The sequence below is a fragment of the Castor canadensis genome, chromosome 7, assembly GCF_047511655.1.
Source record: "Castor canadensis chromosome 7, mCasCan1.hap1v2, whole genome shotgun sequence".
Taxonomy (NCBI): Eukaryota; Metazoa; Chordata; class Mammalia; order Rodentia; family Castoridae; genus Castor; species Castor canadensis.
Genome location: NC_133392.1, coordinates 19,905,307 through 19,929,252, shown reverse-complemented (window position 1 = coordinate 19,929,252; position 23,946 = coordinate 19,905,307). Strand labels below are relative to the sequence as shown.

Here is a 23,946-nt window from a genome sequence, read left to right as displayed (position 1 = left end):
CAGTAACCATTTTTGTCTTGAAAGCACTTGTGGAGTCATTTGAATATTTGACTGTATTTTGTCCAGACTATTGAAATAAGTACATAGCACACTCTTACAAATGATGGTTTATTATCTCAAACTTGAAGCAGTTTTGGCAAAGACTTTTTTTTTTTTTTTTTGGCAGTATCAGGAAAACTTTTTAATTTAGTATATCAACCAGTACTAAGACAACAAAGACGTAAAAAATACAAAGATGTGCGCACAATCTAACTATAACATTCTGCCAAGTTGTTGTTCTTACGAATGTGCCTGAAGATTTTTGTGTGTTTAATTGTAAATGAGCTGTCCTTCCCCTTTAAGTACAGCTCTGTAAATGTTTTCCTTGTCTACATGGTCCAAATTATTAAATTTAATTAATACAGGGTTTGGAGGAGGGGGGAAGGAGAGTGACTCAGTGGTAGAGTTTGCCTACTAGATGTGAGGCCCTGAGTCCAAGTCCCCAGCAGCACCAAAAAAAATTTAGTGTGGATTAATTTGATATTTTAAATTATTCTGGGGTTGTGTCCCAGTAAATTCCTCATGAGTTGAAATATCACATACTGAAAATGCATTTAATACATTAGCTCACTGAACATCATAACTTAGCAACACATTATAATACCTAATGTTTATTTTGAGCTGATATTTATGTAGCTCACTTTAATGTCATATAGGTTGTTTCTAATTTCTTACTGTTACAAGAAATGTGTTTAATAAATGGAAAATCAATCTGTTATGTAGCAACGAAGCTTACAAAGTTTGGAGGCAAGTTTGCATGCTATGGAGTCCACCAGAGAGTCACTGAAAGCGGAACTTGGAACTGATTTGCTTTCTCAACTTAGTCTGGAAGATCAGAAAAGAGTAGATGCACTAAATGATGAAATTCGTCAGCTTCAGCAGGCAAGTGCACCTAACGGGAAGAATAATCCACTGATAAAGGGCTATTGTAAAAAGTGCCTTTCTTGCTAAATAAAAGAATCTAAAAGAAAAGAATATTGAGGAAACATTAAAATGAGACTTGGACTTCTAGGAAGGCTTTGATATGTTTTTTTTTTAAGCCATTCTGGATATATTAGGATTATGTAAGAAACCTTTATTTTATCTTATTTAATGCACATTTGTCATTAGTAAGATTGAGCTTGGTTCAATATAGACACATATGTATAAAGACACAAAAATTCTTGTTCTGACCATCTTTGCATGTTTAATAATGCTTTGGTTAAACATTTAAATAGCAGGATTTGTTTTGTTTTTGGAGATGGACTTTTTTTTGAGACAGGATGTTCCTATTGATGGCCTCAAACTCGAGATCCTCCTGCCTCAGCCTCCCTAGTGTGTAGATATAGTTAACTAGTATTGAGTCAAAAAAAAAGAAAAGCAGGAAAAGAAAATTCTTTTTGACACCATGCCTTATCAAAAGAACTAGGCACAAAAAAATTTAACGTCGTTTTTTTTTGACACAGAGTCTTGCTATGTAGCCCAGGCTGGCCTTGTGATCTTCCTGCCTCACCCTCTTGAGTTTTGGGATTATACACGTTCACCTCCATGTCTGGCTAAAAATTAATCTTTTGTTGAATAAATAAGAAAGGATAGGGCTTTCTGGAAAGGTGTAATACTACATTTCAGCTTCTTTGAGCACAAGTAATGGAAAGGGCAGCAGATTAATAGCATTCCTCAGAAAAGTTTATGCTTATGTAGACAACTAATTTTTATTTCTTGTCTTAATTCTAGGAAAATAGGCAGTTGCTAAATGAAAGAATTAAATTAGAAGGCATTATTACTCGAGTAGAGACTTATCTCAATGAGAATCTGAGAAAACGCTTGGACCAAGTAGAACAGGTACGTTCTTTTAAGCGTTCCTTGGTGACTAAACCTATTGCAAGTAGTTGTATGAGAGGCTCTGATTGAAAACAGGCTGTGGTACATCAAGACCAGCTGGCTTGACTATAGGTTAGTATTCTAGTACTGCCACCTAGTGTGTAGTTTGGGGCAAGTCATTTAACATTTCTAGCCTCCATTTCCTGTTGTGTAAAATAAGCAGTACCTGCTTTGTATGATTACTGTCCTGGCACATTATTAGTGCTTATTAAGTGCTAGTTAATAATAAAATACTTTCTTAGTAGTAGTCATGTGCTGAGAAATGTTCCAGTAATTAAACCATTACTTTTTCCCCCTTTAATAAATGCTTCAGTTGTTTGCAATTTTATGAAGTATGTATATAGCTTGGGTTTTTGACTGTTCACTCAAATTAACAATGGCTATAGAAACTGATGGCAGGCATACATTTTGAAACTAACAAAATTTATGTTAGTGGTTTATCAAAAAGTTTCCTTCATATTACAGGAACTTAATGAACTGAGAGAGACAGAAGGGGGCACTGTACTTACTGCCACAACATCAGAACTTGAAGCCATCAATAAAAGAGTAAAAGATACTATGGCACGATCAGAAGGTGAATTTTATGTAGAAAAATATTTTTTGGTATTTGGTAAAATTTAGCTTGTTTTATAAAATTGTTTACTACAAAATGAAATATCCAAAAGACAAAAGCACAGGCTAATAATTTTTGTGTTGTTCATCATAACGTTAGTGAATGAAGTTGAGTAAGCTGATTATAAACAGTAAATTTTTATTTTATTGAAATGTTTCCAACAGTTTTTTGAGACCATGTTATTCATTTGCTAAACAATGAAAAACCTAAATCAAATTTATAAGTAGCTGTTAAGAAGAAAATAATTTTTAAAATTTTTTTAAAAAACATGTCATTAACTAATGAAAGTGAGCAGTCTCAGGATATTTTGAGTGACTCATATACACTCATAATTTTGTCCAGACTTAAGTGATTTGTGAATTTTCACAATAAAATATAAACACTGAAGAAAAACAAAAAAAAAAAACCAAAACCATAAAACCTACTTATTTTGGAATCCTTGACCATTGAAATCTTTGTTTAAATAATACTCTGGCTGTAAAATAGGTCTAATAGACTAATTGTCCCATCTTAGATTTGGACAACTCCATTGATAAAACAGAAGCTGGAATTAAAGAGCTTCAGAAAAGTATGGAGCGCTGGAAAAATATGGAAAAAGAACACATGGATGCGATAAATCATGACACTAAGGAACTGGAAAAGATGACAAATCGACAAGGCATGCTGCTGAAGAAGAAAGAAGAGTGCATGAAGAAAATTCGAGAACTTGGCTCGCTTCCCCAGGAAGCATTTGAAAAGTACCAGACGCTGAGCCTTAAACAGGTAAATCTTGTTGCTTTTAAATTTGAAATAGTGTTGCAAATTTTCCTATAGTATGTGCATTTATTTACACATCTTTTTCTCTTTGTAGTTGTTTCGAAAACTGGAACAGTGCAACACAGAATTAAAGAAGTATAGCCATGTTAACAAAAAGGCTTTAGATCAATTTGTAAATTTCTCTGAGCAAAAAGAAAAGTTAATAAAGCGACAAGAAGAGTTGGATAGGGGGTACAAATCAATTATGGAACTGATGAATGTACTTGAACTTCGAAAGTATGAAGCTATTCAATTAACTTTCAAACAGGTGTGTTTCCAAAATAATATAAAATCTTCAGCTCTTACTCACTTTGCAAGATGGAGCCAAGTACATGAAATCTAGCTAATAGGTTGCTAACATATAGTAACCTCTGTTTTCTTTGGTGCTGGAGATTGAACCCAGAGCCGCATGCATGCTAGACAAGCACTCTTACCACTGAGCTGCATCCCCTAGTCAGTAGTTTTCTGAGACAGGATCTCGCTAGTTCAGGCTAGCCTTCAGTTGATTCTCTGTGTAGCCCAAGCTGGGCTTGAACTCACAGTCCTTCTGCTTGTACCTCCTGAGTGCTGAGGTTACGGTGTTTGCGACCATGCCTAGCTTGTTACTCTTGTTCTTAAGATTAAAAATTAACTTTGTGCTGGTGCTGGTTGCTCACGCCTGTAATCCTAGCTACTCAGGAGAATCATGGTTCAAAGCCAGCCTGGGCAAATAGTTTGCGAGACCCTATCTCGAAAACACTCAAGGTGTAGGCCCTGAGTTCACACCTCCAGTACCACTAAATAAATAAAATAAATTAACTTTGATTGCTTTAAGTATTTTTCCTTATTTCAAGCAACATAATACATATGATTCTATGTAAGCAAAAATTGTATTTGAACTGACAGGCTTTTTTTGTTGTTTTCTTAAGGTATCAAAGAACTTCAGTGAAGTATTCCAGAAGTTAGTACCTGGTGGCAAAGCTACTTTGGTGATGAAGAAAGGAGACGTGGAGGGCAGTCAGTCTCAGGATGAAGGAGAAGGGAGTGGTGAAAGTGAGAGGGGCTCTGGGTCACAGAGCAGTGTCCCATCAGTTGACCAGTTCACAGGAGTTGGAATTAGGGTAAAATACTTTTAAACTCAGTTTTCTTTAGAGTATTACCATAGTAGAATATATAGTATCTTTTGTAAATGTATATGCAACTTAATTTTAAGTGGTGATGGTACCCTATTAGAGTATTAACTAATCATTTGTGTCCTTAGGTGTCATTTACAGGCAAACAAGGTGAAATGAGAGAAATGCAACAGCTTTCAGGTGGACAGAAATCTTTGGTAGCCCTTGCTCTAATTTTTGCCATTCAAAAATGTGACCCAGCTCCTTTTTACTTGTTTGATGAGATTGACCAAGCTCTGGATGCTCAGCACAGAAAAGCTGTGTCAGGTACAATTTTGGTTTTGTTTCTTAATGAGAACTTATTTCAAGATAATAGCCTGCCTCTTTTATAGTGGTTTTATTATTGCTGGAGGTATTTGGTGTGACTAGATGATACAGAGTCAGTTAAGATAATTTCTCTTTCAGCAGTTTTAGTAGTTTAATATTAGAATACATTTCAAAGTTTAGTTATATGAGAAGTAGATGTTTAAAAATCTTCAAAAGCATACTGATTTTGTATTTAAAGAATCTTAATTCTGGGGAGTGGTTAGTATGTGTGTGTTGGGCAAGAGGGGGGGTCATCCAAATGATAGAGCACTTGCTTAGCAAGCACAGGCCCTAAGTTCAAACTCTGGTATTGCAAAAAAAAAAAAATCCCAAAAAGATTTTATACCGAAATAAGAAAAGTTCTTTATATTAAATATAATAACTCTTTCTTATATTAACTAAAAACTTTATTCTGTAGTTTTAAGATTCTGAGGTTAAAGATTCATACTTTTAAAAGTCAGATTGGTTGCTGGAGGCTTCGCCTAAACAAGCTCTCCTGCCTTGCAAGTGCAAAGCCCTGTACTATGCCAAGTATCAGTGACTTGTGCCTGTAATCCTAGCTACTGTGGAGGCAGAGATCAGGAGGATTGCAGTTTAAGGTCAGCCCAAGCAAATAGTTTGCAAGACCCTATCTTGAAAATACCCAACACAAAAAAGGGCTGGTGGAGTGGGTCAAGTGGTAGAGCACCACCTGCCTAGCAAGTGTGAGGCCCACACCGCCAAAAAAAGAAAAAAGTCAGATTGGTAATTTTTGTATATATATGTATGGAAAATAAAAGGTTATTTTGACAAGGTTGAATTTTAGGTAAGTGAAAAAAAAGTTGCTTTTTTAAATTTTCAGATCTATTGAGAAAAGAGATTTATTAAATTACTGTACTTTTCACAGATATGATTATGGAGCTTGCTGTACATGCTCAGTTTATTACAACTACTTTTAGGCCTGAACTGCTTGAGTCAGCTGACAAATTCTATGGTGTAAAATTCAGAAACAAGGTAATCTTATTTTACATGAAGTTTGTTTGCTAGTATTAAATCCATTTGACATGATACATAAAACTTATGTATTAGGCTATTTATTTTAAATATTAAACTGTACAGTGCGTACACTGGTACATTTATTTAAAATTTTAACAAATTTTGTTCTTAACATTTATTGTTCTTCAGGTTAGTCACATTGATGTGATCACAGCAGAGATGGCCAAAGACTTTGTAGAAGACGATACTACACATGGTTAATTGAAAATACTGTTGCTGGTTTGGAAGATGTGTATAGTAATATGTTTGTCATACCCAAGAACTGTAAATTTAAACCTACATGTTTGGTCATTATTAATAGTTCTCAGATTTAGAACATACATAGTCCTTTTATATTTCTGTCTTTGTATTTTATAAGATACTCTGTAATGTTACATTTTTACTTATTGTTTAAGAATTTTATTTCCCACACAGCTTTTTGTAAAGTGTCCTGATCCTATTTTAAATCTTTTGAAACATTCTAAATATTCTTTCCTAATTATTTTACCAATTATACTGCCTCTTTTTTATAGCTTCAATTAAATAATGGTTTTGTGACTAATTTAGTGTTTTATGTGGCTCTTATTTGTCATGGTTCTGATTAGAAACAAATTTTTCTTAAATATGTACTTTTCATTCATTTAATTTGACCTGACCACATAGGTCTTCCTGGTGTCTTCCAGTCTTAAGATTCTTTGATGGAATAGCAAATTAATATAAATACTTATTTTGCCTAAGAAAGGGTTTTTTTCACTGAAAAGAAGGTTAAAAGATTTCATATTGTGTTTGTTAAATCAGTTGCTTTTAATCTTGACTACATGCTTGAATCAGTCCATGGGGGCCACTCTAAAAATGTAACACCGATGGGTTCTTTCCCAGCTTGGTTAAATCAAAATCTTTTTTTTTTTTTTCCTTTATTGTTGTGATGGGGAGTGTTACACTGTGGCATTTACACCAGTTCTTACAAGGTAGCACAATACATCAATACATCAATACATGAATTCACTCCTCACCTGGAGTAGTTTCAACAGGTAATCATTTTTGCATTCACTTACATGTATACACATTTTTTGCATCATATTCACTGTCCTACCCCCCTTTTTTTTCAATAACTTTTTTAGGATGTATTCATTTTACGGGGAGGGGATTCTTAGTGTAAATCAAAATCTTAAGGCAGCAGTGTTCCAATCATTGCTGCTTTGAGTTTGAGGACTAGTACCCCTATTTTAACTCAGCATAACAGCCCTTTGAAAATTATTTAAGATGGCTGTATATTTAATAGAATTCGTGAGTTTGAGAAGTTAGTTTAAATGAAGAACATTAAAACCAAAAAACATGAGCTATGTAATCTCCTTGTTTTTCTGGATAAGTAAGTAGTTTTAGAACACTTTGTTACTGAAACACTCTCCTATGAGGTCTTTGGGGCTTTTGCTTTTTTCCCAGTACTGGGGTTTGAAGTCAGGGCCTTACACTTGCTAAGCAGGCACTGTACCGCTTGAGCCCCTCCACCGCCCTTTGCTGCTATTTTTAAATGGCTTTATTGCGATATAATTCACACACCTTAAAATTTGACCATGTACATGTGCAATTCAGTATTTTTAGTATATTCATAGAATTGTGCAGACATTTCTACAGTCTAATTTTAAAACATTTTTATTACCACAAAAAGAAACTCCTCCCTTCAGTTTCTTGCAACCACAAAATGACTTTTTTTTTACAGTAGTGGGGTTTGAACTCAGGGTTCGTGCAAGGCAGATGATCTACTGCTTGAGCTATATCCCAGTCCCACAAAATGACTTTCTGTCACATACTATAGATTTACCTGTTGTGGCTGTTCTTATAAATGGAATCATACAATATGCAACCCCTCATGACTAGTATCTTTTATTAAACATGTTGTTTTCAAGGTTCATTTATGATACAATGTGTCAGTACTTCATTCCTTTTTGTTAGCAAATAATTTCTTATTTTATGAGTATATTTCAGTGGTTTGGTTATCCATTTGTTATTTGGGCATTTTGCTATTATAAATAATGCTGTTACAAATACTGGTGAACAAGTTTTTGTGTGGATGTATGTTTTCATATTTCTTAGGTATGAAGTTGTTGAGTCTTAGGGTAAATATGTTTTAACATTTTGTGTGAATGCTAAACTTTTTGAAAGGAGCTGAACATTTTACATTCTCACCAATAATACCTGAGGGTTAGGATTTTTCCACATTCCTACCAACGTTTATTACTCTTTTTTTTTTTTTTTAATCATTATTGTTAGTAGAGTCATTCTTGTGAGTGTGGAATGGTGTCTTATAGTGGTTTTAATTTGCATTTTCCTGTGACTAATGGCAGTATGTACTTATTATTTGCATATCTTCTTTGGTCTGTATCTTTTGCCTATTTTTGTGTTGTTACTTGCATTCTTACAGCATTTTAAGAGTTCTTTATGTATTCCAAATATATGTCCTTTATCAGGTATATACTGATGCACCTTTGTCCCTGCTTGTGTTCTTACTTTCTTAATGGTGTCTTTTGAAGTACAACATTAAAAAAAAAAACCATGTGTTCAAATTTCCTTTTCCAATGAGAATACTAATCACGTTGGATTTAAGGCTTCATTTAAACTTAGTCGCCTCTTTAAAGGCCCTGTCTCCGATTACAGCCACATTTGGAACTACTGGGGATTAGGACTTCAGCATGTGAATTTGGATTAGGACTTCAGCGTGTGAATTTGGGAGGGAGGACACAATTCAACCTCTCATGATTACCATGGTGTATTTATCACTCAGTGTTGCTGTATTACTGCCAACTAAAGGCCAGATTTTATTCACATTTCAGAAGTGTTTTTATTAATGTCCTTTATCTTTTCTAGGATTCCATAGAAAATACTATGGTACCTTTGGTTGTCGTGTATCATCTGGTTTGTGACAGTTTGAGTCTGTCTTTGTTTCTCATACTTTGACAATTTTGAGGAATATTTTTCAGATATTTGTAGAACTTGGTTTTCTCTGATAGCTTTTTGGGGTTAAATATTAAATAACAGCATAGATGTAAAGTATCTTCATCATAGCAGTACATATTAATATGCTTTATCGCCAGTGATGTTTACCGGCCCAAGATTATTTGCTAGGTTTCTTCATTGTAAAGATCCATACTCTGTTCTTTGAAATTAAGCCACTAAGTGTGGCTCATGCTGCAGATCAATGACCTTGGAAACAACTCCCATAGTAGTTGTAGTAGCTTTTTGGGTAGAATCTTTGAGATTCTCCAATAGACAGTCATGCAAATTGGGATAGTTTTATTTCTTCCTTTCCAGCACAGTTCACAGAAATGATATTACTATGAGTAATAAAAATAAAATGCAGAAAAAGTGCAAGCTGATTTTGTGTGTGTGTGTGTGTGTGTGTGTATGTGGTGGTACTGGAGTTTGAACTCAGGGCGTTACGCTTGCAAAGTAGATGCTTTGTCACTTGAGCCATCGAGTCTGAAAGCTGATGTTTTTTAAGGATTATTTTACTTAAGCAGTAGCAAACGTGGTTTTAAAATACATGTTTAATTCATAAAAGGAGCTTTTTTCTTAACAACTCCACATAGGGAACTAGCACTTTTGCTCAGCTTCCCATAAAGCTTCATAAACTTTCATGAGACACTGGAAGCTCATGAAAAGAGAACAGCGTTCGTGAAAAGAGAACAGTACTAGGATTTCAAAGGACACAGCACGAAGTTGCTGGGATGCTTGCCACAGAGGGGCAGAGTGTGTTCTGTCTTGATTTGTTATAGAAGTAGTTTCTTTATCTTTTACTCAAGAATAGTTCCTTGTTCTGAGATACAAATAATCCAGGTTTCCACTTTTGTGCTGAGTCTGAAGTGTTAAGCAGAGGAGGAATAAATGGGAACCAGCTGCATATTAATGCAGTTAACAGTGATGACAAAGTGTGAACCTGCTACCTGCATTAGGAGGGCCTTTCCTACTTCAGGAGTTTTTCCTTTCCTTTTTTCTTTTACACTTACATATAGTTTGGTGGAAGTTAACATCATTTGGATGAAGAATAGGTAATAGCAATGTCCCTTTTCCTGTAGTTTTGTACTTCTTTTGGGAGAAAGAAGTCATTCTTTTCATTTGGGAAAAGTAATATTGATGATATATGCCTAGAAGTGTGTTAGGCCTTTATTTTGGTCATTTTTTTTTCCCTCCTCACCTTTTTTTCTACATTAGCATAGTCAAATTCTTTACTGCCTACTGTGGACTGAATTACATCCTCAAATTTTTATGGTGAAGTCCTAACCCCCATTGTGCTAATCCCCAGTTTATCACGTTGATTCTGTTTTCTTAGGGGGGCAGGTTATTTTTTGAACTCAGGGCCTTATGATTGCTAGACAGGTGCGTAGTTGAGCACACATTAATTCTTGAAAAGTAGGTTGACTGAATTAACATTTCTAGAAGAAACAGTTTGGCAAGCTGGTCAGTTATTTCAAAGCAGATCCTCTTAAATGTGGCTTTCTTGTTTATACTTGTCTAAGCTGAAAATAACAGGACCTTACAGTTAGGACATACTTAGTTCTAGAGACACAATTTTTTTTAGTTTAATACTTTAATTTTACAGATGAGAAAATTTGAAGTCCAAATCAGGTAAGCAGCCTAAATGAATACTCAACCATACTTAGAAACTAAGCCAGAATCAAGTCTTGGCTTTCCTGCTTCAGTGGAACAGACTTTTTAGTACATTTGCTCTTTCTTTTATGCTAACTAAAATGGAGATTTATCATACTTGCACTGTGTTGATCTTAACACATTACAGAGAGAGATTTTAAGGGTACAAATCACTATGGTCTAGTTTTTGCCCTTTTCCCTCCCTACTATTTTCTTTAGACCTCACCTATTTAGGTACACTCTGGTCACTTGTCGGCATGTCCTAGGGGGACTGGGTTACTCTTGGCTGCCAGTCTCCTGTGTGGAAGTTGCCAGTGTTGCTCCATAAATCTACCCTGTGGCACTCAGTCTCCCCTTCCTAGAGACAGAGAGTCTCCTGGGTGTAAGAGCCCTTGTGGCAGCCAGTGACTGCTCAGTGACAGGAGGCAGCATGGAGATTAGGTTTGTAAAGAGAACGTGGATATATTTATTCTCTCAGGTCATCACACTGGTTGTTATAAGTCTGTTGCAAATAGACATTAGCGTGTGAGTGTTATCTTCTATGGATTTTGTGTAGTTGAGTTCCTTTCAGGCCGATTACCAAACACATCAAAATGTGTAGTAGTGCCAGGTTCTGCTTTGGCTCATTAATTCAGCTGAAAATTATTAAGCTATTTAAAATAGTCAAAAAGACTAGAAGCATGGAAATACATAAAGCTGAGACGGAAACACTGGCACCCAAAGAAAAAGGAGCCTGGAGGACATAGGTTTAAAACCAATCTTTTGGGACTAAGGTCGCAAGGCAGGTAATGTGTAAGGTAGTGAAGTCCGTGCACTGATAAGGAGAGGTTTCCTGAGGTGAGAGTCAGTGAAGCTTACCTCAGTCACAAGTGGTGGTTGCAGAGGCTGGGAAGATTGAGGCTTGCCTCCGCTTTGTCCGTGCCACTTTTCCTGCCAGTTACCTAAGTCCTCAACTCATTTTCCTCCAGAACCGCTAGAGGGGGCCCTTCACACCTACCAGCCCCTCCCCCTCCCATTCTTTTAGTGTAATTTTTCAAACTAGTTCTTAGAGTTCCAGGAGCAATGAGAAGGTCAAGGTCTGATATTAAGAGTTCTGTTGTAGCAGTTTATGAGCTAAGTGTTCACTGCTTGCAACTCAGTCATAAATTCAATGCTTTTAGCCAAAGGTACCTCGTGCTCGCAACAGGTCATTGCTCTAAAAGCTACACGGCAGCTGGTCAATAAGATCTTTTTTTGTGGGGGGAGGGGGGCTTCCAAAATCTGTAATAATGGGGTGTGATCTGGAGTTAATTTTCGTAGCCTCGGCTGGCACCTCGGCCTCTGGCGCGCTCGAACTTCCGGCCCTTGGAGCGGACATAGGGTTTGGTGTGGCTGTGTGCGGTTCCTGGGGCCTTGCCAAAATGCCGGTACACCTCCAGCCCTTACGGGGACCGGAAAGCAGGACGGTGCCGCGGTCTTTGGGGGCGTCCAGGGCCAGCTGGTCAAAGGTGAGGATCTTCCCCAGCCTCGAGGACGCGGCTGCGGCCCGGCTGCTTACACGAGCGCACACCTTTGGCTTGGGCATCCGCAGCACCGCGCGTCACCCTCACCCGTGCGGTCCCCGCCTCTACAGCTTTGCTTCTCCCGGCCAGGAAGCTTCATCTTGAGTATCGTCCCGGGAGGGAGAGAGGCGGCCGGCTGGTCCGACTCATGAACAACCTCTTCAGCACAGCCTGGTCGAAGGTGCAGTCGGTCCGTCTGCCCGGGAACCTGTACAGCTCCACCATCAGCCGCCTAACCTTTCGGTCCGTGTCGTGGCGGATGTCGACTCCCACGATAGCGCCTCCTGCTCGGCCAGGTCCGGAAAGGGTCAATAAGATCTTGTTAACAAATGGCAACCCTTCTTGCAGCAGCCCTACCTGTTTGTTCCCAGAGCGGTAGTTTTCAGCCTGAGCCTCCTGAGTCCTCATTTAAACCCATTTGTTCTTTCTCTAACCTGGCATTCCTTAATCAAAACAGCCTCACCTACTATGTTGCTTTCCAGTTTACCAAGTCCTCTCCTCAACAAAACCGAGTTCCGGTTAACAGTCAGTCCCCTGTGTTTTGCCAGCGTGGTGAGAACAGTGCCAGCTTGTTTGCTATAGCTTTGAAGAAGGCACTGTTGCCGGCTTTAGAATTTTTCCAGAAGCCCAGGTTCTGTGCTGTTTAAGAGTGGAGCATCCCCGTCGGAAGGAGCAGGTCTGCATGCTGTGCCCTCAGCCCTGCCTCTGCTGCAGTCACACAGCGAGGACTCTCCACAGGGCTTCATCTGCTTTGCTCTGACGTGAATACTGGCACTGACCCAGCCTCTCAGCTGTGCCCTTAAGAGCCCCCAGGAACCGCAAGAAGAGAAAATCACTGAAGCTGGGTGCCAAAGAGGCCTTGCAGTGGCTTTACCATTGTTTTGTTTTCTTGTAGACACACACTTGTTAGTTGTCTAACCTGTAACCCTCTAACCTCCGCCCTTGCTGGGTAGAAGACAAAGAGACATTTGATTACAAGTGATCTCTTGATCCCTTGAGGCAGAAGCATGAAGATGACATTCTTTCAGAGACAGCCTCGTTCTGTGTATTGGTGCATGTGGGTTAACCTTGTGTGAGCAGCTTAATTATCTACAAGGTACCAGACAGCCCTTTTATCATCGTTCTTCCTAAAGGGCAGCAACTTCAAGTGGGTGGTGGTAACCCCAGGTTGCAGAAGAAATCACATTCCTCGGGTGTAAAATGACTTGCCTAAAAATTCCTGTTGGGAAGTGGAGCTGAGTGGGGCCTGGTTTATTCTACTCCACCAGGCCCCTCTGGCTGCCACCTCCAACTCAAAATGAAGTTAGAACCAGCACTTACCACACTTCCTTGGGCAGCCGAAAATCTGCCAGGTGTGTGGAGCTTTGGTCTTTCTTGCTGCTTACCTCCCTAGGGCTGCCCTGCCATGAGGCATGCTTTGCTTTGCCTTGACAAGGTCCTAGGGTGTGACGGCCATTTCAGATGATATCTGAGGAGCACCTACTTCCCCGTGCTCTGTAGGACCTGTGTACATGCTATTCCCCAGCAGGTAGCCTTCAGTTCCCCTCACCTGCCCCAACCCTAGTCTCTCCCAACTTAAAAAGGGAAAAAGGATGCACATGGGGCACTGCCATTATCCCGTGCCACTACCCCTGAGCCTGCCACATAGAGCTCAGCTTTCCCAGAGAAGCCTGGGCCTTTTTCCTCTGATCCACCTTCCAGTTCTGAAGAACAGGACTGGGATTCTACCTGTCTCTGTGTTCTCCTTTCCTCAAATCCATTTAATTGTGCCTCACTTTGTACTTTGTAAGCCTTGAAACTTGTGATATTTGAGGTAGGGAGGATGGAAATTGAAGAATAGTCCCAGTTTTCCAAGGCAGGGGCTAGGATGACAACTTCATTTGTCCTATAAAGCCAAAGGTTCTCAGGGTTCCTTAAGGCACATCCCTTTTCTGGACCTCTAATCTAGTCTTGTGCCAATAGATGGAGTCCAAAGAAGGGACAGGGGCAGAATTCTCGTCTAAGCAATCCTGTGCTTTCCCTCATACTTCTTTTTCCTCTGTCACTTTAAAGACAAAATCTCTTCTTAGTGTTCCTTTATGACCTACTTTGTAAGCTCTATGTATCTTGGGACCATGTGTGATTATTTCTTGTTTTCGCTGTTTTGTTGAATGAATACGTGACTGATAATGGCACACACACACACACACACACACACACACATACATATGAATACTGAGTGATTACATATATATGGTAGTTATTGGGGTTTGAACTCAGGGCTTTGTGCTTGCTAGGCATGCCTCCAGCCATTTTTGCTCTGGTTGTTTCGAGATAGGGTCTTGCTTTTTTGTCCAGGTTAGCCTGATGGCAGTGCTCCTGTTTTAAGCTTCTTGCCATCGGTGGGACGACAGATGCATAACACCAAGACCAGCTTTTTGCTATTGAGATGTGGGGTCACGCAATTTTTTTTTTCTTTTTGCCTGGGCTGGCCTGGAACCATGATCCTCCCCATCTCAGCCTCCTGAGTAGCTGGGATTACAGGTGTAAGCCACTGACACCTAATATGATTTATATTCTTTATGGCAGACAACAGCCCCATTCTTCCCATTTTCCAAAGGAGGGAACTGAAACTCAGGTAGTTACCCACCATGGCCACAAAATTCAAATCAGTGAAAGCTAGAATCCAGTATAGACCTTGCCCACTTCTAAAGTTCACAGACACATGGTCTCTGTCAGCGAAGGAGCTTTCCACTTGTAGACAAGTCAGCTCCAGTAACACCACAGGCAGCTTTTCCCCTCAGTGGCTTCTCCCTCAAATTTCTGTCATTGCCACAGTTCTCTTTCACTAGGTTCTACCCACAGAGCAATGGGAAGCGGGTGGAGAGCTAGAGAGAAAATGCCCCCTGGCCACTTCACCTTACCAAAGAAATGCATCTGGTGGCTAGGTAGGATTCTAGAAGAACTGCACCAGAACTTTGTCCAGAGACAAAGTTAGCAACCAGAGTGCCTAATCCAAACCTGGTCCTTGCCTCATCAGATTCCCTTGCAGTGATTCTGAAATGCAATTTCTGCAGTCCCTTCTCCAGGAGAGTCTAGGGCAGGGGTGGACCTGTGAACAAGGGAAATCTGGCCTCTTGTGTGGGTTGGACCTACTGAAACCTTTCACCTTTTGAACAAAGGCTGGTCTGTGAACTGGAGAAATCTTTTTGGTGGGTTTGTTAAAGCATGAGCACTACCCAATCTATGGAGGTCTCCTCCAGTCCAGTCAGGGTGAGTCCTGTCACCAAAGACAACTACCATAGCACCTGTGCAGCTGTCAGAAGCCAGACTAGGGTAGCAGCTGCCTTCATTCTTGGACCAGAGGAGCAGATCCTTGCTGTGTGTCATCTTCCATGTTCTCCCACCTTCCCCCAAAACTTCACATCCATAAGCCTCCTGGAGTCTTCAGCCTCATCCCCAGCCCTTGAAACTTTCCTCTTACCTCCTGAAGACTTTTTCTGATCTCTCTCATGCTTAAACTTCCCCCTTGTTGGGTTTTCTTGGCCATCTCCTCGAAGGTTTAGGAGGAGGGCCCAACAAACTGGCTTGGCTGCCCTTTGCCACACCACTGGTGACCAGCAATCACACCTTTGTTGTTCTGTCTACCTCCACCCCCAACTCACACACACACACCTTCACCTTGCACACACCCTTCCTCACCTACCCACAACCCAGTATCCTAAGCATCATCCACTCAACACAGTGTGCTTTCCTGCCTGACACTCAGTCATCCTCTCCATCCTACGATCTCTCACCATTCACGGGGGTTTCAACCTTCCAATTTCCACCCTGGAGGGTCCTCACTCCCCAACTCTCACCTCCTTCCAAAATGTAGGATCTATGTTGAAGCATAATTTTGAAAAAGTGGAAAACATGATTTTTGTACTGGAGAACTGGAGAACATGTGACAGTGACTTATCTCATTAGTGAGGTAACCAGCAAGGTGACAAAAGTTCTATGCGGCAAAACCAAATAATAATAATAATTTGGGTTATCTTTTCTCACTAACAACAATCACTTTCAATTTACCAATCCTCTGTTCCTCTTTAAGTTAACAGCTCATTTTATAGAGTCTGGGTCTTAAACAGTAGGAAATAGTGGGTCAAACAGTCACCTAGAAAAGGTTACCTAGAAAGTCAAATGCCCCTTAGGGGGCCTTTTGGACCATGCTGTTAATGTGGATTTGAAAATTATCCAATGTACTTGTCGCCTTATTTCCAAGTACTGGATACATTTTCTAAATGCATGAAGCTTTTCTGGCCTCCCTCATGTGAACCCTCAGAAGTGTGACCATGAGGAAAGTAGTCCCTGGACTCCAGGTTGGCAGGGAGGAGACCCGATGCAGAGCCCCTCAGGTAGAGTCAACCCCGGAGCTTGTGGGAATGATGGTCGACCAGAGTGGGGTGAGGAATGCACCATAGGAATGAGTGGATCATTTGGGGGTGGTTCTGGTTTCAGTCAACAATCATTTGTCAAGGGATATAAAACCTTTGACTTAGGTGGTATGATTAACCAGTTATTCAGCTTTTCTTTCTTTCCTTCCTTCCTTCCTTCCCTCCCTTCTTTTTTTGTCAGTGCTGAGGTTTGAACTTAGGGCTTTCACCCTTGTGAGGCAGGTACTCCACTAATTGAGCTACTCCAACAGCCCAACCAGTTTTTCAGATAAGAAAACTGAAGCTTAGGTTAGGAATAGGCCAAGTCACTGAACTGAGTATTGCCTCTCCTGAGCCAGCAGTAGTGCATGGGAGAGGAGAGAGGAGGGAGAGGAAGAGAGGAGAGGAGAGGAGGGAGAGGAAGAGAGGAGAGGAGAGGAGAGGGGAGGGGAGGGGAGGAGGGGAGAGGAGAACACTGGGTAGGAAGTAGACGGCAACTCCCTCAGCAGCAGGTGCAGAGCCCAGGCCTGGTTGGCATTGCACATCTAAACAAAGTCAACAGCCGCCTTAGACCCCAGGGAATGAGCTCAGAGGGGGGTGGGCACAGTGATGTCAGCAGCTGGCAGATAGATCTGTGCTCTGGCTTCAATGTTCCCAGGAAGGATGGTCCCATCCCCCTGTGGACTGGAAGGAGGAGGAGGAGGAGGTAGCCGGAGGCTTTGGGCCTGTAACTGGATAGGAGACTATGATGGTGACAGCTGTGGCAGGGTCCTGAGGAGGGGGCTTGGGAGGGCGAAAAAGGCTGGGCTGGAGTTTGTCCTCATTTGTCTTACTGGAGGCAGCTCTCCTGGGATGCTGGGATTCTCATTCCAGTGTCTACCACAGTGTCCACAGTGTCTACTGTCACTAGCACAGCCTGTCCTGGTGTGTGGTTTCATAGGCAGACAGGTCTCAAGCAAGTTCCCACCATGCAGGGATTCCCACATGGACAGGGTTTTGAATCTCAGCCCTGCCTCTCTCTCATGGCAAGTTTGCTAACCCTTGTTTCCTTTTCCTCTGGTAAAATGGAGGTGGTGCATGAAACTGTCTTCAAAGGCAGTTTGATAATTAAGTGAGGGCTGTGCCTTACACAGGGCTTGGACCAAAAGGCTGTGACTTTTTTGTTTTCTTTGTATTAGTTGATATCCAAGTTAAATTCATAGTAAAGCCAAAGACAGTTTTAACACAGACTTTTTAAAAAACCCAGGCTGAGGCAGGAAGACCACTTGAGGTCAAAGACTACAAGAGTTCAAAGCCAACCTGGGCAATTCAGCAAGACCCCATCTCTAAGTAAATAAATACCCACGATTAGGCGCTCAGTGTAGAAAGGACTCGGCAGCTTCAAGATGGAGAATTTATCATACAGGAATCTATTTTTAACAAATGACACCCAATCTCAGATCAAAGCATCACCATTTTATTCCATCTCATGATTTGATGGGTCAGGAATCCAGGCAGGGCTCAGCTGGGTGGTTCTTTGCTCCAGGTAGCCGCAGTGGTAGTCATTTAGGTAGGACTGAGTTGCCAAATGGACTCAATGTCCAAGGTGGCTTTACTCCATATCCGGTGAATTATTAGGTGTGGCTGGAAGGCCAGGCCAGGCTGGCACTGTCAGCCAGAGGCCTTCCAGTGATATCTATGGCAAGGAGGACTCAGGGTAGCTGGACTTTTTACAAGGAGGGTTATAAGAGAGAAAGTCAACAAATGGCTATCATGGAAGCTGCTAGGCCTCTAATCTGTCAGCAAGTTGCTAAACCCAGCCTAGCTCTGAGGAGAGGGGATTGGGCTCATCTCTCCATACAGTAATAGCCAAGATTTTGCAGTCATCTTTTATCCACTATCTTTTTATTTATTTTTTGGTGATCCTGTGGTTTGAACTTAGGGCTTCATGCTTGCTAGGCAAGCACTGTACCACTTGCACTCCAGGCCTCCAGCCGTTTTTGCTCTGGTCATTTTTGAGATAGGGTCTCGCTTTTTTCCCAGGCTGGTCTGGACTACAAGCCTCCTATTTATGCTTGCTGCTGTAGCTGGATAACAGGTGTGTGCCACCACACTTAGGGTTTTTCTGTTGAGAGGGGTCTCAGAAACGTATTTGCTGGGGCTGCCCTGGAACCATAATCCTCTGAATCTCAGCCTCCCACATAGCTGGGATGATAGGCCTGCACCTCTTCACACTATAGTTGATTGAGATAGGGTCTCTTAAACTTTTTGCCCAGGCTGGCCTGTAACTGAAATCCTCCTGATCTCGCCTCCTGAGTAGCTAGGATTACAGGCATGAGCCACCATGCCCAGCTTATTCTACTACAGTTTACCCTCAAAAGGGATTGTTTTGTTTTGTTTTTTTGAGATAGGGTCTCACGGTGTAGCCCCAGATGCCTCAGCCTGCTGAGTGCTGGGATTACAGGTGTGAGACACCAAGCCTGGCTTTAAAAGGACCCACCATAGCTCTAAGCTCCCATTACACTCAAGGCCCTTTAGCTATACTCCTAGATCTCAGCCTCGACCTAATTCTAACTTCCCTGTGAGAAGAAGACTTGCTGCCTGTGATTCTTTTCCTGGCACCAGCCTCCTGGGGCTGCCTGGCAACACTGTCGAAGCCGAGATAGACATGCCTGGCCTCCCATCTTTAGCAAAGTCACAGAAAACTGCTCTACAAAGCTCACTGGCAAAGCAGTGTCTGGTCTGTTTAGAAGTAAATTGACATTGGGACTTTAAGTTGCCAGTTTTCCCAGAGATCAAGAACAAAAACAAGCACATAGAAATGGGGATTCCTGTCTGTTTTTCAGAAACACTGAGAAGTAAAGTCCCACTTGTTCTGTGAACTCCACTGGGTAAGGGACTTGGGATTTGCAGCCATCCTGAGCCAAGGGGTAAGGGGCAGAGGCCTAGGCCGTGCATCCCTCTAGTCTCTGGTTCTAGACTGGTCACCTTTCCTGGAGAGGTCCCCAGAGCAGGCAAGTAGTCCAGATGGGGTCTCCAGAAAACCCAGCAGATCCCCAAGGGCAGAGGCTAGGACCTGGAACTGGGACCTTGAAGCCTCTGCCCTTCAAGACCACCCTGGAGTCTCTGTTTCTCTGGGTATCCATGGGCCAGCTATCCTGGGGAGGGAGTAAAGCAGCCAGACACTGGCCACCAGTGTAGAAGGTGGGGAGGCTGAGTGAAGAGTTTCTGGCCTGGAGCCAGGCCTGTGGGATTTACAGTCATCCTGGGGCCTGTAAATACTTCAAGCAGCTTTTTTATTTTGGGGCCGTGAGTAACTGAGCCAACTGTGTGCTGTATCCCACAGCTGAGCCCTCCCTCCTCCCACTCACAAACACCTGTTATACACACACACACGCACACACACACACACAGCTGAGCCCTCCCTCCTGCCACTCACAAACACCTGTTATAAACACACACACACACGCACGCACCTGCACACAACTCAGTTAGAGAGATGAGAATTACCTTGTATGGAAGGCTTATTCTCTGTGTTGGGGATTTATTTTTATTTATTTATTTATGATATGGGGTTTGAACTCAGGGCCTTGCACTTGCTAGGCAAGCACTCCTCTAACCCTTTTTGCTCTAGTTATTTTTCAGATAGGGGCTTTCTCTTTTGCCCTGTCCAGCTTCAGACTGAAATCCTCCTATTTCTACCTCCCATGTCCTGTTTAGCTGGGATTACAGTCATGCATCACTGCATCCAGCTTGCTAGGTGCTTTTCATACACTTTCTCATTTAATTCCGATAAAAACTCTTAAAGTGGGTCACATTATCCCCATTTTGTGGAGAAAGAAACTGACCAAGCTGAGGGGAGGTAAATTAACTTGGCCAAGGATTCACTACCAGTTAGGAGTAGAGAAAGAACTCAAGCCCCTGTTCCCACCAGCTCAGGCCTTTTTGCAGGCTCAGTGCAACACAGCAAGACTTTGCCTGACTTTGTCTTTTTTGGGTGTCTAACTGGGAAATTTGACTTTAAAATGACCATGCAGCATAAGATAAATTATTGACAAATTCAATTTCATTAAAAGAATCCTCACATAGCCAAAAAGTACACCATCAGCAAAGCCAAAAGACAGCAAGCTGTCTTGCTATTTAGTCACATGGTTAATCTCCATAATATAAAGAGTTATTTGTCATTTATAAGAAAACTGTAAGAATGGGCAAAGGATGAACACTGTCCTCAGAAAAACAAATACAAATGTATCTTAAGCAAAAAAAACCCAAAACCTTATTTACAAATGAATAATGCAAATTTGAGCTGTAAACTGTCAATCTAATCAGAAAAATATAACCCAATGTTAGTTTTTAAAATGGGTGAAGGGTTTTGACAGGGCCTTCACAAAACTGAGTGCATGCCGAAAGTATTCAGACGATATGAAAGCCATGAGTTACCTGCACACCTGCCATTGTGACTAAATAAACAAGACTCACAATACAGTAGCTCTTCCCCATCAACTGTTTCACTTTCCCTGGTTTTAGTTACAAGTGGTTAATTATGATCTGAAAATACTAAATAGAAAATTCCAGAAATGAACAATTCATGAGTTTTAAATTGTATGCTATTCTGAGGAGCATGAAGAAATCTTACTCTGTCCTGGTTTGTCCTGTCTGGGATGTGAGTCATCCCTTTGTCCAGGCTGTCCAGGTGGTGTATAACACCTATCTGTTAGCCACTCAGTGGCCATCTTGGATATCAGACCAACTGTTGGGTATTGTGGTGTGTGCACCCAATTAGCTCTTATTTTACTTACAAATGGCCCCAAAGCACAGGAGAAATGATGTTGGCTATTTGGATGGATCTGCCAAAGAGAAGCCTTTATAAAGTACTTCTTGAAGTGATGAGGTGAATGTTCTCAATTCCATAAGGAAGGAAAAAAGATAATATAGTAAGGTTGCTAAGAGCTCTGGTAAGAATAAATCTTCTATCCATGACATTGTGAAGAAGGAAAATGAAATTTGAGCTACTTTTGCTGTCACACCTTAAACTGCAAAAGTTACAGCTGCAGTGTGTGATAACCACTTAATTAAGCTGAGAAAGGAATTAAATTTGGGGATGGAGGACATAGACAGAAAATGAGTTCCAACTGGATGGCCCCAGAAGGCATTGCTGCTTGCTTCATCTCATCTCATAGGTCTGTAGCATCAAACAGCATTGCCAGAGTGCTAAGTCACATATGGTCAGACCTGTGGAGAGGCCACGGTCACACAATTTCTATTACAGCATATGTTACAATTGTTCTGCTACTATTAATTAGTGACAATCTTTACTGCACCTAATTTATAAATTAAACTTTATTGTACGTCTATATGAATAGAAAAAACATAGTATATGTAGTGCTTTGAGGTTTCAGACACCCACTGGGTCTTGGATGGCACCCCCCATGGATAAGGGAGGCTGCTGTGAATGGGAGCTGTCACTGTTGCATGACAGAACTCAGAAGGTGGTGAGGGAGGCCTTGTCAGCACCTAGCAGAGTTCAGAGGCTGTGAGGGACCAAGGGCTGCTGGGGACACCCCCCCTCCGCCTTTACCTGGGCTGTTAGGCAGACCTGAGAGAAGTGGGGTATGCTATTCTTAGAGGGGTGGAAGGAACCATATGAGCTCCTGCACAGTGCCAGCTTCTGGTCTGGCTCACCTGCACACCCCAGACCTGTCGGATGCTGGCTGGTCTCACATTTTGCTATCTCTTTCACTGATTCCCTTAGCCTGAGGACTGAGGCTGGCCAGCCAAACATGGGGGCTCTTTGCTGGCTGGACAGAGGTCTCTAGCTCCCTGTGCCCTCCCAGGGGAGAGGCTAACCCTCTGGCGCCCATTCTGCTGGTGCCCTCAAGATTCATTATTGTGCCTACCTCATACGGTTGTTGTGAAGGTGAAATGAATGTCGCTAGTTGCTCAATCAGCTGTTGCTTGTTGAGTGCTTGCTGTTGTTAAATTGCTTGTTTTCAAATCCTGCCTATGCCACTAACTGGCTAAGCAAACTTAGAAAAACTTGCTTTAACACTTCCTGTAGTGTGGGCTAATGGTGGTAAATTCTTTCAACTTCTCTATGTTTGAAAAGGACCTGTTTCGTCTTTGTTTTTGATATATATATATATATATATATATATATATATATATATTTATTTATTTATTTATTTTTGGTGGTGGTACTGGAGCTTGAACTCAGGGCTTTCACCTTGAGCCACTCCACCAGCCCTACTGTTGTGAAGGGTTTTTTGACATAGGGTCTCACAGAACTATTTGCCTTCGCTGGCTTCGAACTATGATCCTCCTGATCTCTGCCTCCTAAGTAGCTAGGATTACAGGTGTGAGCCACCAGTGCCCGGTTGGAAAGATATTTTTACTGGAGTGCAGGCTGGTAGATTTTTCTTTCAGTACTTCAAAGACATTGGCTGTGTTTCTTCAAATATATTTATTTTCTGTTCCTTTCTCTTCTTTCAAGAGCTCTTATTACCTGTACATTAAGCTGCTTGAAGTTATCAAATAGCTCACTGGTGCTCTTTTCATTTTTCCAATTCTGATTTCTTCTTGGGTGTCATTTTAGATGATTGCTACAGCTATGCCTTCAAATTCACTAATCTTTTCTTTTGCAATGTCTAATCTACCATTGATCACATCAAGTTTGTCTCAATCATTTAAGTCTTTATCTCAACAATTTCTAGTTGAGTCTTTTAATATGCCTTCTCTCTCTCTCTCTCTCTCTCTCTCTCTCTCTCTCTATATATATATATATATATATATATCTTTCGGGAGTATATTTAGGGGATGAGCCTAGGAAGCACAGATGAAGAAGTGTGTTGATTTTTTTTGGTTGTTTACCACAGTAATAAGAGCGAGGCTGAAGGGGAAGGTTGGGGTTATCATGTCGTGTGTCTCAGTTTCTCCATGTTGGGTTTGGGGGCTCTTTCCTGCTTATGAGAGCACCCTTCCCAGAAGATCCAGGAGCTGGGGGAGGCTGGAATGTGCCTCCTTCATTCTTGTCCCCTTTTCATAAACACTGTTCCAAGCTTCTGCATGGTTTGCACAGCTCATGTCACAACAGTTTTGCAAGTACAAAGGTGACACTGAATCAGCTCAGTTCTGGTGATGGCCTCAGTTATAGAGTCCACATGTGAGGACAGTGTGTGCATATGTCTCTCTGTCTCAACTTCTTGAACATATGGAATGCAGTTATAATAATTGTTTTAATGTCCTCTGCTAATTGTAACATCTGTGTTCTTTCTGGGTTGGTTTCAGTTGATTTATTGTTGTCCTCTCTTTGGGCTGTGTTTTCCTGCCTCTGCATGCCTAGTAATCTCTGACTGGATGCTAGGCATTGTGAATTTTGCCATGTTGGGGGCTGGATATTTTGGTATTGCTGCAAATCTTGAACTTTGTTTTGTTACTTGGAAAATGTTTGATTCTTTTGGGTCTACTTTTTATGATTTGTCAGGGAGATCCAGAGCAGTACTCATGCTAATCATTTTCTCTAGTACTCTACCCAGCGCCCTGCCAGCTGGGAGTTTTCCCTTTCTATCTGGTGGGATCAGGCATGGCTACCTATCCTGTGTGAGTGTCAGACA

General features: G+C 41.3%; 1 protein-coding gene and 1 pseudogene across 1 annotated transcript in view; one reads left to right on the top strand and one right to left on the bottom strand.

The window, feature by feature from the left end:
• The window catches only part of Smc3 (structural maintenance of chromosomes 3), a 34,839-nt gene extending 26,582 nt beyond the window's left edge, over positions 1-8,257 (top strand). The window contains exons 21-29 of the mRNA XM_020171542.2: positions 763-921; positions 1,753-1,860; positions 2,365-2,473; positions 3,027-3,274; positions 3,363-3,575; positions 4,216-4,407; positions 4,548-4,725; positions 5,651-5,757; positions 5,929-8,257. Coding sequence (XP_020027131.1) covers positions 763-921; positions 1,753-1,860; positions 2,365-2,473; positions 3,027-3,274; positions 3,363-3,575; positions 4,216-4,407; positions 4,548-4,725; positions 5,651-5,757; positions 5,929-6,000 — 1,386 coding nt within the window. The 3' untranslated portion in view covers positions 6,001-8,257. The remainder of the gene's footprint in view (positions 1-762; positions 922-1,752; positions 1,861-2,364; positions 2,474-3,026; positions 3,275-3,362; positions 3,576-4,215; positions 4,408-4,547; positions 4,726-5,650; positions 5,758-5,928) is intronic.
• A 1,229-nt stretch (positions 8,258-9,486) lies between these two features.
• Positions 9,487-12,771, bottom strand: LOC141424750 (large ribosomal subunit protein eL18 pseudogene; annotated as a pseudogene).
• Positions 12,772-23,946: the final 11,175 nt, after the last annotated feature.